The sequence below is a fragment of the Ambystoma mexicanum genome, chromosome 5p (genome assembly GCF_040938575.1).
Source record: "Ambystoma mexicanum isolate Mex_15411 chromosome 5p, UKY_AmexF1_1, whole genome shotgun sequence".
Taxonomy (NCBI): Eukaryota; Metazoa; Chordata; class Amphibia; order Caudata; family Ambystomatidae; genus Ambystoma; species Ambystoma mexicanum.
The window spans coordinates 387138190-387156486 of record NC_090930.1 but is presented as its reverse complement, the minus strand read 5'-3'; the positions used below and the strand labels follow the sequence as shown (position 1 = coordinate 387156486).

Sequence of the window (18297 nt, the reverse complement as noted above, 5' to 3'; positions counted from 1 at the left end):
AGGCAATACCGGCTCAGTCCGCACCAAGAAGAGAGCCATCATCCAAGCCTGCCTCTCTGTGGCATTCAACAACTCAGCCAAACTCTTTAAAATATGCAAGGAGATGGCCAATCCTGCTGCAGTCTCTACCTCTCCGGTCCCCTCCCAGGCCCTCTGCTCGGCTCTGGCCTCTCATTTCATCTCTAAAACTCAGGACATCCTGTCCTCTCTCTCTTCCTCTCCTCCTCCTCCCTCTACTCATCCCTCTTCCTCTGGCCCTTCCGTGGCCACCCCCCTCATTCTCTGCCTTTCCCCTGTTCTCCCCAGAAAAGGTTTCTAGACAGGTCTGATCTATGAATGTCTCCTCAAAACAGGTTCTCCCCTGTCCCTCTAAAACCATCAAGGACCACATTGACACCCTGGCTTTTGCTTTGACTGACTTCTGCAACCACTCCTCCACCACCGGAGTCTTCCCTTGCCCCCTGAAGCACTCCCTTGTGCACCTTCCTATTAAGAAACTCTCAACCAACCCCTCCTGCCAGGCTAACTACTGGCCAATCTCTATCACTCCTTTCCCGGGCAAACTCCTGGAAAAGCTGCCCATCTCCCAGCTTAATCTTCACACCGAATCGGTTGGTTGTCTCCATGACCATCAGTCTGGCTTCAGAGCTGCCAGAAGCATGGAAACTGCTCTCTTGAACATCCGTGAAGACCTGCTCTACAACCTTAATTCCAATACCCCTGTGTCCTTGTGATGCTGGAAATTCATTGAAGGGACAGGGCCTCCATGTCCTTGTCATGTACTCCCTTATCGTTTATGTTCTATGTTGTTTTCTGCATGTGGGATTCCTGGCAGTGCAGCTCTTTCTCTTTTTGGTTGTGGTGAACAGGCACTTGGGCTACCCTTGTAGCACCCATGGGTGGGGGTACAACCCTGAACCCTAGTGTATGTTTTTGGGGCAACTGTGTGTGGACCAAAGAGCAGGGTATGGGCTGGTGGCAGCTCTGTGCTGAATTTGACTGGTGCTCTGTGTATCATCCATTTTGGGATACCCAGGCCCTGCCATAGGAATCAGTGGAGACAAGATGGCACATGTGGCCTTTTGCTTTCTATTGCCTGTTACCCTGAGTTCCCAAAGTCCTGGGAAGCCCTGACTCTGTCTCTTCCCCTGACTGGCTGCTATGTTATATGGTATTGTTGGGAAGTCCAGGCCAGACTGGCTAGAGCTTTCCCAATGACTGCATGTTGTGGATACACCCTTGGGGTGGCACCTGCATGAATGGATTGTGTGACCAATATATATTTCATTTTATGCATGTCTGGTTTCTGGTGTGTGACACAATGACTGAGACAGCCCTCCCCAAAACTGGTATTAATGCAGTGTGGAGTGCTGAAAGGCTGGGTGCTTGCCCCAATCTACATTCCTCATTGTGAGTGTCTGGATGGAAGAAAATGGCCTGAATGCACTGTGAACCTGATTGGCTGCCTGCCTGCTAAATTCCCTTCTGAATTATTGGCTGCCTGAGCCCGACTCAGCAGTGTGTACGAGAGACAGAACTGTATATTTGGGGACCTCTCACTGACTAGAATCGATCAGAAGCTGAAGTCGAAAAATGATGCTTAATCTTGAAGCCCAGCTGGAGGAAGAAGGCTTTGCTGCTGCTTTCTTCGACACAATCTGAAAGCTGTCGTGTCTCCAAGAACTGATCCAAAAGAGGATCTGGCTAGGAGACCACTTCCCGAGCTATGAGGGAACATCGTGCACCAGCTAACCTTCACCAAGGCTCCTTGGAAGTCAGTCCTCGAAAGGCTGCTGACCAGAGACTGGGACTGGCGACAAATCCTGAAGTAAGCGCCAGGACGTCGAGGCCATCAACAACCATCAAAGTCGACTGAGGTTCAGAGGACCGCTGTAACCTCATCGACCGGTCATTTTGAAATCAAGAACTCCCTTGCTCATCACTGTCGACAGCTTTGTTCTGCTGGAGAAAGTCAAGGTCGTTGAGGAACCGAGGAGAATTCGCCTGTGGGTTTCCCGCCACCCGATGTCCACAAAGACGCTGACAAAGATACGAAAGCCAGCTGTGGTCGAGTCCCGATTGCCGTCGCCAAACGCTGATAACCCGATGCCCTTGCTGGGACTACGTTCTTCATCAATCTACTTTGTGCAATGAACTCTCGTCATTGAGGTGAACCGCATGCCTCATCTTCTCAGGACATCCCCAAACGATCATCGACGAGCACCGCAAGGACCAAAGCTGCTACCTCAATGACATTGTTCACCTTTTCTTCAAGGAATCTCGACAATCCGTGGCTCCTGCCTTAAAGGGAATTCACTCAAGAAGGATCCGTTGATGACTCATTGAAGAACTCTGCTTAACCAAGTACATTGGGGTAGTAGAACTGTTTTAGAAGGAAACAAGACTCTGCTAAACAATATATGGACTGGGCTTGCCAGTATATTTTATCTACAAGTTGCCCCAGTGGGGGGATCCTCACACAGAACTGTGTCTGGTGGTAGGGACCCAGTATTCTGCCATGTGTTTAACCCAACTTGTTTTCCTCCCACATCCAATGTTGGTTCACTGTGCTATTAGACTTGAATGTCATTGATAACTGTCAGCAGTTGGTGCATTTTAAAGGTGTCAAGAGTTAACTGTGGTACCACATAGATATTGAACATATTAGTATTGCCTGAGCACAAAGTGTGTTATTGTGTGTGTATATATTCTCAACCTTATTTATATAAAGAACTGTGTTATCACTAACATAGTGTGTGGACATTCCTTTGTCGGGCTTGGGGACTACACTGTACTGAAGAACCAGCCTGCATCACCTCCTCAGAACTTAAGCCATGATTGCTCAACATTTGTTACCACATAGAAAATTGTGGCTGGGGGACTACTCTGCCATATAGAGGGCAGGAGTACAGAAACCCTCCTCCAGTCTTTACAGTCCTTATCTTACTTGATCTCCCTTCTGCCTCTGATACGGTCGACCATGCCATCCTGCTCAACCGTCTCTGTGATAACCTGGGCATCACTGATTAGGCCCTGACTTGGCTGACCTGTTTCCTCTTTGATCGACCCTCTTAGGTCCAACTAGGGTCCTTCCTCTCCTCTATCTCTATCTCTACCTGTGGTGTTCCCTAGGGGTCTAACCTCTCTCCCTGGCTGTTCAACCAATACCTGGCACTTCTGTCCCACTGCATTGCCGTTCTCTGCCCCAACTTTCAATGCTAAGCGGATGATACTCAGCTCATTTTCAGTCTCTGTTCCACCACCTCTTCTCCTTCCCTCATCTCTGACTGTCCGCTATCCAGGAGTGGTGTGCCACCAATGATCTCTGCCTTAATGCCAATAAGACTGAGATTCTCCTCATCAGCACACCTGCTCCCTCCTTTCCTATCGCTCTCTGGGCAGCTTCTCTTGGCCCTCTTCCTGCTCCCACTTCTGAGGCTAAATCCTCGGGTCATCTTAGACTCCACACTCTCCTTCTCTCCTCACATCTCAGACGTCTCTAAGAAGTCACACTACCAGCTGCACCTCCTCAGAGGTATTATTCCTTTCTGCTTCTTCCCCCAGAAGCTCACTGTCTCCAGATCTCTGCTTCTCTCTAGGCTGGACTACTACAACAGCCTCTTTCTAAATCTACCCGCTTCTACTCTCCGCCCTCCGCAATTGATCCAGAACAGGACTGCAAAACTTGTCCGTGGCCTCAAGCCCAGGAATTTTATCTCTCCAGGACTGAAATCTCTACACTGGCTCCCAGTGGCAGCGAGGATTAAGTTCAAAACCCTTTGCATTGTCCACAAAGCCTTCTGGAGCCTGGGCTTCAATACCTTCAACTCGCGCTTCCTAAATATCTTCCTTCTCAAGCTCTTTGCTCATCCGCCACCAACTCCATAAGAGTCAGTCGCTTCTCCAACCAATGAGTTGGTAGTAGATCTCTTTCTTCGGCTGGGGCCTCCCTCTGGAACAGCCTCCTTACCTCCCTGAAACTTGAGAACTATCTCCGGTTCCAGAAGCACCTCAAGACCTTCCACTTTGCTTCTGCTTTCTCTCCTCCTCTCCCCTGCTGAACTCCTGACTGAAACTGCACTGATCTCCTGGCTACCCTCTGAATCGGGCCCAGGTCCTTTCCCCTGCCAGTTGCACACCTGCGCTGCCTCCCTGGCAACCCCAGCTCTTGGGGGCCTGTTTTTGTATCGCTATAGTCCCCTACCAGCTCTTGACACTCGATGTCTGCACTTTCCCCTGCCCTTGCCACAAGCTGGCCGTACTTTTACCTATTGTTTTTATTTATTTTTTACTGTTGATCCTATGTATTGCAATGTCCCACCCCCCATCCCTCCACCCGCACTTTTCCCTTTCCCTCCTCCCCTGCACTTGCGCAATCTCAATTTCACCTGGCCTAGTAAGATAGTTGTCTTCCCTCGGTTCCCCCTCCCTTGCCTCATCGCGCCCTGAACGACTTGTGTACAGGCGCATTATAAATGCCATATCATATCATATGCTCGTTTGATAGTGAAAGGGATGGTCCACGTAGATAGACGTTTCATTCCAAAGATATACTCTTTAGTTCAGCCCGTGACACATGTTGAAGAACAATGGTGAGAATATAACAGAAAAAGATGTAAATCCAGATTTTTTTGCAGTTGCTAAATTAAGAATTCTTTGGAGATGATGAAAAGTTGGTAATGATTCTACAGTAAACTATGATCTTGGTATCCAGAGTGTTATTTTAGGGAAGAGGCAATACCACTGCCTTCTCTAACCACTAAAGATAAATGCCATACTGGAAAGATATGTTATCAATCCTTTAGACTGTAGCAGCAGAGATGGTGAATAGTGCTTTATTAGCATGTGCAGCAGAGCTAACAGCCAATCAGGTGCCCCGGAATAGACAGAATCAACAGGTAAATTCCCAAATTCTCTACAAGCCACCTGAGTCATTCCCAAGGGGCTCACCATTGTTCCACTTTTACCAGTGACCCCGGCTGCTTTTCCCCCTTGTCCCATGCCTGCCCCCACCCTTAAGGTCACACGTCCCACCCACACTTAAATATGTGCCAACTGCTCCAGAGCTCCACGGCACACCCTTAAGACCTCTCTGGTGATCCTGGAAAACTTAAAAGGACATTGCCCTTCTATTTCCACCTGTGGCCATTTTGTTTTATACAGTTTTCTATAGAAAATTGGCACATAAGAGTCGACCGAAAGACGGTTTCCATAAATAAAAAATTAAATAATGTGCATCCGGAATGAAGTTCTGGAGTGCTAATAGCATTACCAGCCAGGTCTTGATGGCAGCCACGGGCTGTAACGGCCCCAAGCCCTAACCAAAGCCCACACTTAGCTTGAGCCTGTGGGCTGTTCTCACCTGTGCCCATTCACAACCCTATGTATGAATTTTCCGACAAATTCTGGTTCAAGAGACTATGGACAGATGGTTGATTTGATGGTTGGCAACAGGTTAGCAAAGGCTTCAACCAAAGGGCTTTACCAATGGAACAGAGGAGACTGAATTTCCTATTCTAGTGAAAGGAACATTAGGCTCGATTTTAAGGCATCCTCTTAGCAGTTCAGAGGATGGAATATTTCAGGAGCTGGAATATTTGTTAATAGATGCTGCTCCAAAGTCAAATCACACTTTGTTCCTCTCTCGGTTGTCTGAGGAGTCACTGGGCGAAGTGTGATGGAAAACAGTAGTGTTTTAGTTCAAAAGTGCATCTATTCTCAGTACTGTGATCCTTTAAATTAATAATACAGATTCACGTCATCACTTTCAGGATATATTTAACCTATCGTGATCAGCCTACATGCAGGGCTATTTACAATATACAGTGCTAGGTGAAGTGGCTATGCGCCATACACTGGGTGTGCAATTCAACATATTGATGTTTTCCAGGGTGCAGACAAGAATGACATACACACACACACACCTCTCTCTCTCTATCCCTCTCTCTCTCTCTCTCTCTCGTTCTCTTTCTCTCTCTCTCTACTGAGGTAACGTGGCATATTCAATACATTGATTACTCCTATATTTACTTTTGATCAGACCACTTGATATAATTGCTACACGCTAGTGGCTAAAAATGTGATGTGATTACATTGTCCTAAAACTGTAAGTACTAACTTTAGTGACCATTACAATTTGGTAACATGCATTGGAACATTCCAACAGACACATAAGACAAGAAAACGCAACCTTGAGGCATGATGCACTCATGCATCCTGCGGTTACTGTCACCATACCATGCAACATGATGTGCCTCTGTGGATGGTGTAGCCTCCTACTGTGACGTCATAGATCATCCGAATTCCTACCCAACGTTTGAGACATCACACTCGTCATGTATATCTTGCATATAATTCCCTCATGCCTCCACTCTACACCTCTTTCAAAGCGGGCCCATAAGGGACAGTGCAGGGTGTGAAAAGGGATGCAGGTCAAACAACACCACACACACGTAAAGGGGCAGCTTTCAACTATGGGGTGCATTTCTTCTCGGGGTTCTGCGTGGAGAAGGACAACCATTTTATGTGGATAACATCAGATGTGAAAAGGAGTGGCCATTGCTTACAATACAAACTAGTGTCATTGTGTCACAAAAAAAACATGATCTTGTTTTAAAATATACACAATGCATCTGCCATAACCATCGAAAAGAAACCCAAAATCCAATAGCATGTTATTTGTTTTAAACAAAAGGGATGGGATGTCTAAACGATTGAGTTCACAGAGGATGAAACAGGTGCCAATTTTACAAAGGGAAGTTAAGCAGCATTAGAACGTCATCATTACCATGCGGATATGTCATCTTTAGAACACTGCAATATGGTGATCACTTACAATATGTAATGTATCGACTGTTTAGCACACACCAGAGATCAGAAACCAGAACATTATTTAAACGTTGCATTTTCTAAATATAAAGAATGGCTACAAGGGGGCGCGCACACACGCACACGCCAGGCCCTCCACCCAGTCCACACCCACAGCAATGCATTGCACCACACAGCCTTGCAGCTCTGTTGCATTCCCACGAAACAGGGCTCACGCATAGAGTTAAAATGGAGTTATCCAATGAAAAGTCAATTTAAAACTGGTTAGTTTAAGGTTATAATATCACACATATCTAAGCGACTAAGCATCGTAAACAAGGAGATCGTTGCCCCATAAAGCACCCGTTTATCTGCCAGCATGGGCATCACGTTAAAGCCATCGGTTTGCACTAGCCATGACTTTTAATACATTTGGAAAAAAACAAGATCGCGCGCCATTTCAGGGCGACCGAGAGGAAAAAAGACGTTTGGCCCATGAAGTCTAGCAAGCCTCACTAATGTCGCTGCGTGCGATCAATCGAACAAATACTTAGAGATGGCAATCTATAACTGTAATTACTCCGACTGCAGACATTATAACTCTGCAGCCTTGATGATCTCATTACTATTCGCCACATCCCCTAGCATTGATCCGGCCAGACAACAATGCTTAGGAGTCCAGGGTCCCCAGTCGATTTAGGAGTCCAGGGTCCCCAGTCGATTCATTTTCTTGTCTTGGTTTGAACGAAATAAAGAGCACATATGCACATTTGCAAGAGGGTCTGTTTGCGTCGCCCCTTAACTTGCCACGGGACGCACATCACGATGTTATTGTGTGGCGGCGACTCCTCAGTGTAAGTGCGGGCGTTGGTTTTCCAGCCAGGAAAGGTTACATCGCAGAGGCACCGTTCCTCCCGGCTTCACAAACAACACCGGCCCTATGTGGCAGCCAAGCGCGCGGGGACCAACAATGAAAGTCCATGCAATAATACGGATTCTAGCGCAATAATACGGATTCTAGCTCTTTAAACAACACGCGCGCTTTATGTTACGTATATTTCGTGGGCACGTCAAGCTGAAAACGGCTTTCCTCGTTTTAGTTTTAAGGTTGACAGAGACCAATACAAGGTGTATGCTCATCTCCTCAATGTACAGCTTTAACACGAGTCCCGCCTTTCTCTGGGAATGACCCGACATATAGTGCAAAGAAACACCCCTCCCCACGACCGCAGAACCCGGGGGAGCGTGGCCATTTGGTAAAAAAATGCGGGGTTTGGCGCACTCGTGGGAGCGCGCCAATGATCTCTACCAAAATAACCCTGACTGCACGCGCAAAAGAAAATAAATACCCTATAGAATCCCCCCCCCACCGACCGTGGCAAGGCAACCTTGATCTGCAAGCCCCCGATCCCGTGCTGTCCCTCTGAGCCGTTCCTAAAAGCCGCCTTACCTGAATACGACTTTCTCAAGCCCAAAGACATGGTTCTTGCAGGCGCTGATGCTGCGGGAGCGGCCGGTTGTTTTCTACATTTGCAGCCAACACGCAGAGAGCAGATGAGGGAAACTTTAAGCCATATTTAAAGTATTCTCCAAGGTACGGGCCAGAAGCATCATCTCATGCTAGTGGTACAGAGAGAGCATTAACGGGCATTAGTGACAGGCCATTATGACTTTCAGAGATCATTAATGATTCATTACGGAGCTGTATTGTTCTGGCACGGACGAAGCCTTTCTTTAACCTAAACGTCCCTCCCCCCACCGAAGATTTATCGAAACACGTTCTTTTTTTAATCACCAAATTCCACCTCGACATCTCGAGTTACAAAGCATTACTGAAACAGGACACCGCAGCACGAACTAAGTGCGATGGTCCAAGCAGCTGCCTGGTTGGGTCGAGGCAAGGAGTGCGTGTGTAGGAGGGGGCGAGGGGGGGTTGCAAATGGGCACAGAACCGCTAAAGCTTTGTGATACGGAAGCTGAGATTGTTGTTTTATTTGCGTGTGAGTATAATAATTAACGTTACACTTGCCCAGTTGTTCAGTGGAACGTGCAGAAGTTTGCTTTCGTCATGTGTGACAGATAGCAATAATTTCTTATATAAAAAAAGACATTTGTTTTCTGATGTAACAGTGTTTTGCTGTTAACCGGTACAAAAAACGGCGGTCACCAATTAAGCAATAATATCGTTTTCTGCAGGTTTCAACGGCCAGTAACGGCCCGGGCCCCGGTGCCATTACTGGGCCGGTAAAGCCCACAGAACACGCTATTATTGCCATTAGCACCCCCAGGCAAACCCTAGAGGTGGTGATAGCAACTGGAAGACCGGAAACGCACGCGCTTCTTCGTTCGCAACAGCGTGGGGGGGGGGGGGCAGTCAGGATTGTCATGGAAAGGTAAGGTGGGGCTCCAGTCAGATCCCCTGCCCCATTTCCAAGGATTGGATAGGAAGCAAAGCGGAGGGTTCGGCCAAGGCAGAGGAGCCCTTTCCAGGCAATTAGAGGAGTGCTGGGGGGTGTTCAGGGGCTTGGTTTGGGGGTGGGGAGGAGGGAAAACAGCAGTGGAGGGTGGGTGTGCAGAGTACTCGGGTTGCTCCACACCCAGGCTTGCATCTGTAGATTCAGCCAAAGTTTGGGGCAATCTGATTGGCTGTCGCACCCGCCCATGGTGCACATGTTATATATGAATGAACACATAAAACCTACATAGAAAGGGCGTTATAAGAGCGTCGAGTTATGTTTAGGTATGAACTATTGTGAAAGGAGGACGGCAGAAAATCAGATCACCGTTGTCAATATGAGATTTTGAGCGTTTCCTAACTTTACGATTGGCGATCATAAAACACGCATGTTTTTGAAGGTGGAAGTTATTTTTACTGAGCACTGGAAATGCCATTGTTCGGCTGCTGTTCAATTCTGATTAAGAGTACACGGTGTATTTAATCATCCTGAGCAGCGGAGCTAGGCACTACCACTGGCTCTTAATAGCGTAGAACTCGTGCTCTGACATCCTCCTGATTTATACTGACACAGCAATTATGAAGTCCAGTATATAAGCAGTCAGGAAGGGAGCATCTCCGAGAGTGACTGCCAAGCTTGCCACACGCTTCACAACTCTGCTACACGAAGTAAGTCCATGGGAAATCATTGTGCAGAAACAAAGTAGAAAGCAAACGAGGCGGGTCACTAAATGAGAGAGACAACACGGCAATGACCCAACTAGCAATTTTAGATTTTAAATTGCAGAGGACTATAGTCCATATACAATCAAATGGAATGCCTGCTTTGGAAGTGGGTTGACTATGTCAGTGCCAGGTTGTAATCTTTAGGCAAAGCATGATTGATTGCACAATTTCCGCTTCACCAAGACTGGCAATAAGAACAGCTGAGGAATATGTTTCTTGGCACGCCCGGCCATAACCACCAGTTGGTCCCCTGGAAAGCTGGGCAGAACTGCCTGAATAAGGGGGAGCAGGACTGTGTTGGGCGCTCTTGCTACTCGGGTGAGGAAACTCTTGTAGCACCTTTCTCAAAAGTTTAAGGAGTTCCCCATTCAAACAAGACATGATACTGTGAAAGAATGCAGCCACCAGGGAAGGAAATAAAATAAATAATAAATCATGGCCCGATAAAGGGGGTGGGAAAACAATCAAATGAAGGAGGGCGACTGAACATCTTTTCGTTGCAGGATATAAGAGAAAGAAAGAAATCACTACCTTCATGTTTTCATTTTCTGTCCTTATTCTTTTTCTTTTTCTTTTTAGCTTCTACCAGACTTTACTTAGGGTGTCCCTTGGTCTCTATTTTCCTATGGCAATGATTGCCCGTAATGAATGGACTGTACATGTGCAAGTAATCTTCTGAGTACAGACTTTATGGCTTGGCCATGTTGGTGGGACAAGGCCATTGGACTGAAGCCAATGGATTGCACTGTTTCAAACCAGTGAAAACAACGTACCTCTTATGGAGAGAAGTGTGAGTGAGCAGCCAACTTTACCTGGAGCTACTACACTGCATGGAATCTCTCTCTATGGACACAAATGATGGACCTTAACGAGGAATATTGTTTTAGGTGGGAAGCAGGAATAGCATGCCAGAAGATCCATTTCAGTGGCCATGTGCCATGGACGGGATCAAAATAGTGGATCTGGAGGGAAGGGCAGCTTAGTTGGTTTGGAATGGGTTATGGCTGGAATGTCGTCCATGTGTCTTGCAAACAAGCCAATAAACCCTTTTGCTAAATTCATTATTTGAAATTGAAGACAGTTCTTTTTGATGTTCACAGATTTGTTTCTCGACTCAGGCCTATCGCACTATGCCCTAGGGCACTGTACTAGTGAGCAACCTCCTCTTGAAGACCACACATGCACAAAGAGAAAAGTTAGGAGTACTAATGAAATACTCCAAGGCATTTATCCAGAGAAGGATGCCCACGTTAGTTGGTGCTGTGCATGTGTAGCCTCTCAGGGGAGACAAGGGTTTTTGTTACTATCAATAAGCAAAAGGAGGATTTGTTTAGGGGTATGCAAAATGGGTTGGAAATTCAGGATTGGTAAAGAATCCAAATGATTACTTTTGCCTGTTTTATTTTGGTGGCTTTGGTGATTGTGTATTTCTTCTACCTTGAAATAGATCTGGCAACATACTGGGAATAGTAATTTAGTTAGGCTGGTCTGGTGAGAAACCCTGCAAGTTTCAAATATTGTGACAATTCACTAGGTGTTGTCAATTCTCCCCAGGGAGGAGCCCCTTCTCATGAGTATATGGCAGTGAGGCTGCTACCCAATAGTGCCCCTAGTGGTGGTTTAAGACCTCATGGGGATGGACTCCCCTACTGGGGATAAGGACGACCACCTGGGTGATAGACAGGACAACACCCACACCCAAAAATACCTGAAACTGCTATATCATGTCAGTTAAATCAAGTGAGAGGAAGAGGATCGTATGAAAAGCAAATGTTAACCCCAATGCAAGTATTTAGAACGGTGACCCCAAGGAGCCATGAAGATTGACTCATGGACGGAGGGAAAACGTTCCAATGGTGTGCGTGGGAGTGTTCACCCAAACTACACAAAAACAGAAAAAAGTCTCGGTGATGGAGAGAACCGTCCTGGGTGCGAGCCAGCCGAGAAGAGAAGCAGCACAGGAGACAGTGTAGCCAGGGAAAATCAAAGGTGGAGCAGGGAATTCTCTGGTGAAGGCAAAAGCAGTCATCTGCTAAAGTTGAGAAGCAGGTAGAGAGAATCATTTGCCCGGTGGTGTGGTGCTGGTCAGCAATGTGGCAGGAGGCTGGGAAGCAGATGCGTGACCTTGAGAAGGCGGACTGTGCGGTCCTGCATCAGTTCTTACGCTGCAGGCTTAACAAGCAGGATTGAAGAACCTGGAGCAGGAGCTGCAGAGACAAGGAATGCCTATGCAATGCTCCCGAAAGAATCAAGACCCCAAGAAGAACTGTCAGAGCGTCCCGAAGCCAGCAAAGGTAACGGGCACAATGCGGGAACCGGTACAGGCACACAACTGGAGAGTAAATGCAGGTTAATTGGAAATACTGTGTGCAACTTGATACGAGTAATCGTCCCTGTGGCAGTACTTGGGAGGAGAGTGAACCAAATGGGTCTAGCAAAAAGGTGCGGGAATAAAGGGCTTGGAACCTTAGCAAGATAAGGGTCTGGGACTTGAAGCAAAACCAAGCAAGTATCAGAGGGAGTCATCTTCAAGAAAGTGGCAGAGATAAGTCCACTGGCCACCAGGGAAGGGTCTGGGACCCTGTCCATCGCACACAGTGGGGAAGAAGAAATAACTGGTGATATAAGAAGGGTTTGGGACCCCAACAACGAGACATTTCAAGCAGAGAGGACATCTGATCATAGTGGCAGAGATAAGTCCACTAGTCACAAGAGAAGGATCTGGGATCCTAAGAAGATTTGGGACATTCTGGAAGCAAGTAACAAAAACAAAGAGTGCATCAATCTGAAAGCTCTGAATATCAAGTGAAATCGGAATATAAAGCAGAAGTAGAGAGACAACAGGGGAAGGGAATCATTCTTCCTGGCTTTGTGTGTCAAGAGCAGTTCACGTGAAGGGAGGCCTTCTCTTGGTCCTGAAATAGAAGTCAAATTGTTGACACCAGGGGAAGAGTCATACCCCCTGGTCTTGTTGTGCATTTAAATGATATGGCATTTATAACGCACCTATACTCAAGTGTATCAAGACATCCCATGGGAAGGAAATCATTCCCCCTGGTTCTATTGGAACTTGTACAGAATCACAGAAGGAGAAGGGAGGCAGGGATAGTTAGAAAATGTTGGAGGGCAAGAATAGAGAGATTTATTCAACCTAATTGTTAAAGTAAGAATTGTTTCTTAGCAATGTTGTACTATGTTTAATGTCACCAGAATTTATTTGAATCGAAGACATAAAGAGGGTAATTCATAGAATTTCGCAGAAAAGTGTCGCAAGCGGCTGGCGCAGAGTGTCCGCGTGCGATTGACTGCGCCAGGCACGTGCGCTAAAACCGATTTCCGCGCACAGCGTATTCATGGATTTCATGCTCCCAAACCAGCCGTGGCGCAGAGTATCGCAGCGACCCTGCAGCAGCGCCAGTAACGCCCCCAAGAACGCCCTCGCGCAAGGAAAAGCCAGCAAAATCGCTAAATCATCGCAAAGGGCTGCGCTAACCCTGGACCAGTTTACAGGGCAGCCAAACAAGGAACGCAAAGCGGGTAACGTGCATATCAGGGGTACACGTGAAGTCATACACGCGATTAGCCAGGGTAAATGTATTACAGGGGTACACGTGAAGTCATACACGCGATTAGCCAGGGTACGTGTATTACAGGGGTACGCGGGAAGTTTAACACGCGATTGGCCAGGGTATGTGTATTACAGGGGTACGCGGGAAGTTTAACACGCGATTGGCCAGGGTACGTGTATTACAGGGGTACGCGGGAAGTTTAACACGCGATTAGCCAGGGTAAGTGTATTACAGGGGTACACGTGAAGTCATACACGCGATTAGGCAGGGTACGTGTATTACAGGGGTACGCGGGAAGTTTAACACGCGATTGGCCAGGGTACGTGTATTACAGGGGTACGCGGGAAGTTTAACACGCGATTGGCCAGGGTACGTGTATTACAGGGGTACGCGGGAAGTTTAACACGCGATTGGCCAGGGTACGTGTATCACAGGGGTACGCGGGAAGTTTAACACGCGATTAGCCAGTGTAAGTGTATTACAGGGGTACGCGGGAAGTTTAACACGCAATTAGCCAGGGTACGTGTATTACAGGGGTACGCGGGAAGTTTAACACGCGATTGGCCAGGGTACATGTATTACAGGGGTACGCGGGAAGTTTAACACGCGATTGGCCAGGGTACGTGTATTACAGGGGTACGCGTGAAGTTATACACGCGATTAGCCAGGGTACGTGTATTACAGGGGTACGCGGGAAGTTTAACACGCGATTGGCCAGGGTACGTGTATTACAGGGGTACGCGGGAAGTTCAACACGCGATTGGCCAGGGTACGTGTATTACACGGGTACGCGGGAAGTTTCACATGCGATTTGGCCAGGTACGTGTATTACAGGGGTGCGTGGGAATTATCACACGCGATTTGGCTTGGTACGCGTATTACAGGGGTGTGCGGGAATTATCACACGCAATTAGGCTGGGTGGGTCCTCACAGGTGTTCCCTGTACACCCTCCACAGCCCCTGCAGGCAGCCCACAAAACAGGGGACTACCCTGCACACCTGCTCATGTCCCCCTGCACCCCCACCCCCCAGCAGTGCAGGGGCACCCTCCACCAGGCCCCCACTCATGTCTCCCACCACCCCCACCCCCCAGCCACCAGGGTCACCCTCCACCAGGCCCCCACTCATGTCTCCCACCACCCCCACCCCCCAGCAGTGCAGGGGCAGCCTCCACCAGGCCCCCACTCATGTCCCCTATCACCCCCACCCCCCCGCCACCAGGGTCACCCTCCACCAGGCCCCCACTCATGTCTCCCACCACCCCCACCCCCCAGCAGTGCAGGGGCAGCCTCCACCAGACCCCCACTCATGTCTCCCACCACCCCCACCCCCCAGCAGTGCAGGGGCAGCCTCCACCAGGCCCCCACTCATGTCTCCCACCACCCCCACCCCCCAGCAGTGCAGGGGCAGCCTCCACCAGGCCCCCACTCATGTCCCCTATCACCCCCACCCCCCCGCCACCAGGGGCACCCTCCACCAGGCCCCCACTCATGTCTCCCACCACCCCCACCCCCCAGCAGTGCAGGGGCAGCCTCCACCAGGCCCCCACTCATGTCTCCCACCACCCCCACCCCCCAGCAGTGCAGGGGCAGCCTCCACCAGGCCCCCACTCATGTCCCCTATCACCCCCACCCCCCGCCACCAGGGGCACCCTCCACCAGGCCCCCACTCATGTCTCCCACCACCCCACCCCCCAGCAGTGCAGGGGCACCCTCCACCAGGCCCCCACTCATGTCTCCCACCACCCCCACCCCCCAGCCACCAGGGGCACCCTCCACCAGGCCCCCACTCATGTCTCCCACCACCCCCACCCCCCAGCAGTGCAGGGGCACCCTCCACCAGGCCCCCACTCATGTCTCCCACAACCCCCACCCCCCAGCCACCAGGGGCACCCTCCACCAGGCCCCCACTCATGTCTCCCACCACCCCCACCCCCCAGCAGTGCAGGGGCAGCCTCCACCAGGCCCCCACTCATGTCTCCCACCACCCCCACCCCCCAGCAGTGCAGGGGCACCCTCCACCAGGCCCCCACTCATGTCTCCCACCACCCCCACCCCCCAGCCACCAGGGTCACCCTCCACCAGGGCCCCACTCATGTCTCCCACCACCCCCACCCCCCAGCAGTGCAGGGTCACCCTCCACCAGGGCCCCACTCATGTCTCCCACCACCCCACCCCGCAGCACTGTGGGGCACCTGCCAGCAGGCCCCCACCCATGTCCAACTCATGTCCCCCACCACCCCCACCCCCCAGCACTGTGGGGCACCTGCCAGTAGGCCCACACCCATGTCCAACTCATGTCTCCCACCACCCCCACCCCCCAGCAGTGCAGGGGCAGCCTCCACCAGGCCCCCACTCATGTCCCCTATCACCCCCACCCCCCCGCCACCAGGGGCACCCTCCACCAGGCCCCCACTCATGTCTCCCACCACCCCCACCCCCCAGCAGTGCAGGGGCAGCCTCCACCAGGCCCCCACTCATGTCTCCCACCACCCCCACCCCCCAGCAGTGCAGGGGCAGCCTCCACCAGGCCCCCACTCATGTCCCCTATCACCCCCACCCCCCGCCACCAGGGGCACCCTCCACCAGGCCCCCACTCATGTCTCCCACCACCCCCACCCCCCAGCAGTGCAGGGGCACCCTCCACCAGGCCCCCACTCATGTCTCCCACCACCCCCACCCCCCAGCCACCAGGGGCACCCTCCACCAGGCCCCCACTCATGTCTCCCACCACCCCCACCCCCCAGCAGTGCAGGGGCAGCCTCCACCAGGCCCCCACTCATGTCCCCTATCACCCCCACCCCCCCGCCACCAGGGTCACCCTCCACCAGGCCCCCACTCATGTCTCCCACCACCCCCACCCCCCAGCAGTGCAGGGGCAGCCTCCACCAGGCCCCCACTCATGTCCCCTATCACCCCCACCCCCCCGCCACCAGGGGCACCCTCCACCAGGCCCCCACTCATGTCTCCCACCACCCCCACCCCCCAGCAGTGCAGGGGCAGCCTCCACCAGGCCCCCACTCATGTCTCCCACCACCCCCACCCCCCAGCAGTGCAGGGGCAGCCTCCACCAGGCCCCCACTCATGTCCCCTATCACCCCCACCCCCCGCCACCAGGGGCACCCTCCACCAGGCCCCCACTCATGTCTCCCACCACCCCCACCCCCCAGCAGTGCAGGGGCACCCTCCACCAGGCCCCCACTCATGTCTCCCACCACCCCCACCCCCCAGCCACCAGGGGCACCCTCCACCAGGCCCCCACTCATGTCTCCCACCACCCCCACCCCCCAGCAGTGCAGGGGCACCCTCCACCAGGCCCCCACTCATGTCTCCCACCACCCCCACCCCCCAGCAGTGCAGGGGCAGCCTCCACCAGGCCCCCACTCATGTCCCCTATCACCCCCACCCCCCGCCACCAGGGGCACCCTCCACCAGGCCCCCACTCATGTCTCCCACCACCCCCACCCCCCAGCAGTGCAGGGGCAGCCTCCACCAGGCCCCCACTCATGTCTCCCACCACCCCCACCCCCCAGCAGTGCAGGGGCAGCCTCCACCAGGCCCCCACTCATGTCTCCCACCACCCCCACCCCCCAGCACTGTGGGGCACCTGCCAGCAGGCCCCCACCCATGTCCAACTCATGTCTCCCACCACCCCCAACCCCCAGCACTGTGGGGCACCTGCCAGTAGGCCCCCACCCATGTCCAACTCATGTCTCCCACCACCCCCACCCCCCAGCCACCAGGGTCACCCTCCACCAGGCCCCCACTCATGTCCCCTATCACCCCCACCCCCCTGCCACCATGTGCAGCCCCCACCAGGTCCTCACAATCCCCAATCATGTGCGTAATGGTCATCCTCCACAGCCAAAAAGACCTACCAAGTAACCCATTCACCCACATGGAAATGGAAATCACATGTTACACCCCCAATGTACATGAAGCAAATGAACCCATGTCCGTCACACACATATTTTCAAATTGAATGGGAAAACACACAACATGACATGCATGAAACCAATGAGATGAAACCACACAGTGAACAATGGAAAAAAAAATGTATTGAAAAAAATACAAATGCCAAAGAAAGAAAACTAACTACAATGTAAATGTGAAAAAATAAGCTGCATGTCCGCATAAAAACACAAAACTAGAAAATCAAATCCAAAAAATAATGTCCAAAGTGAAATGTAAAAACTCTCCATGCAACAAAGAACTATGTACAAAAATAACAAGGGTCCATCATCACAACTGAACTAAGGAAACCTCCTAAAAAACCTACCTAAATATCAACTATATACAAAAAGTGGAGCAGTGTCCGTCGACTCCAAATAATAATAAGAACGAAAGGAAACCTAAAACTAAAGAACTATATACAAAGGCGGCGGGCAAGTCCAGCGGCTCACTCTGTGGTGTTCCGGGCCAGGGCATCATCGAACTCCTGTTCGATGTCCCGGAGGCGGTCCAGTTCCATGGCCCCGAGGGTCCGCAGGGACGACGCCGTGTCCTCCTCCAACCCCCTGCGGATTGCCTCGAGGCACTCGGCCCGCCTCAGGGCCCTCCGCATGGAGTTCTCCGCCCTGACCATTGTGAGCCGCGCCTCTTCCGCCCGCCGCCGCTCCGCACCTATGGCGTGGCCCAACCGCTGCCACACGGAAGACACTCTCTGTCCTGGGTCCTCCTGCCCTCCGGCCGATGCCTGCCCCTCCGATGTCGAAGGCCCCGAGCCTTCATGGCTCCCACC

General features: G+C 51.2%; 1 protein-coding gene across 5 annotated transcripts in view; it reads right to left on the bottom strand.

The window, feature by feature from the left end:
• FGF13 (fibroblast growth factor 13) overlaps positions 1–18297 on the bottom strand; it is a 1438916-nt gene that overhangs the window by 529491 nt on the left and 891128 nt on the right. Inside the window, exon 1 of one of the 5 annotated variants that reach the window (XM_069612781.1) lies at positions 8258–8607. The exons of the other annotated variants lie outside the window; for them this stretch is intronic. Coding sequence (XP_069468882.1) covers positions 8258–8288 — 31 coding nt within the window. The 5' untranslated portion in view covers positions 8289–8607. Of the gene's footprint in view, positions 1–8257; positions 8608–18297 lie in introns of those variants that run through there. 5 annotated transcript variants of the gene reach the window in all.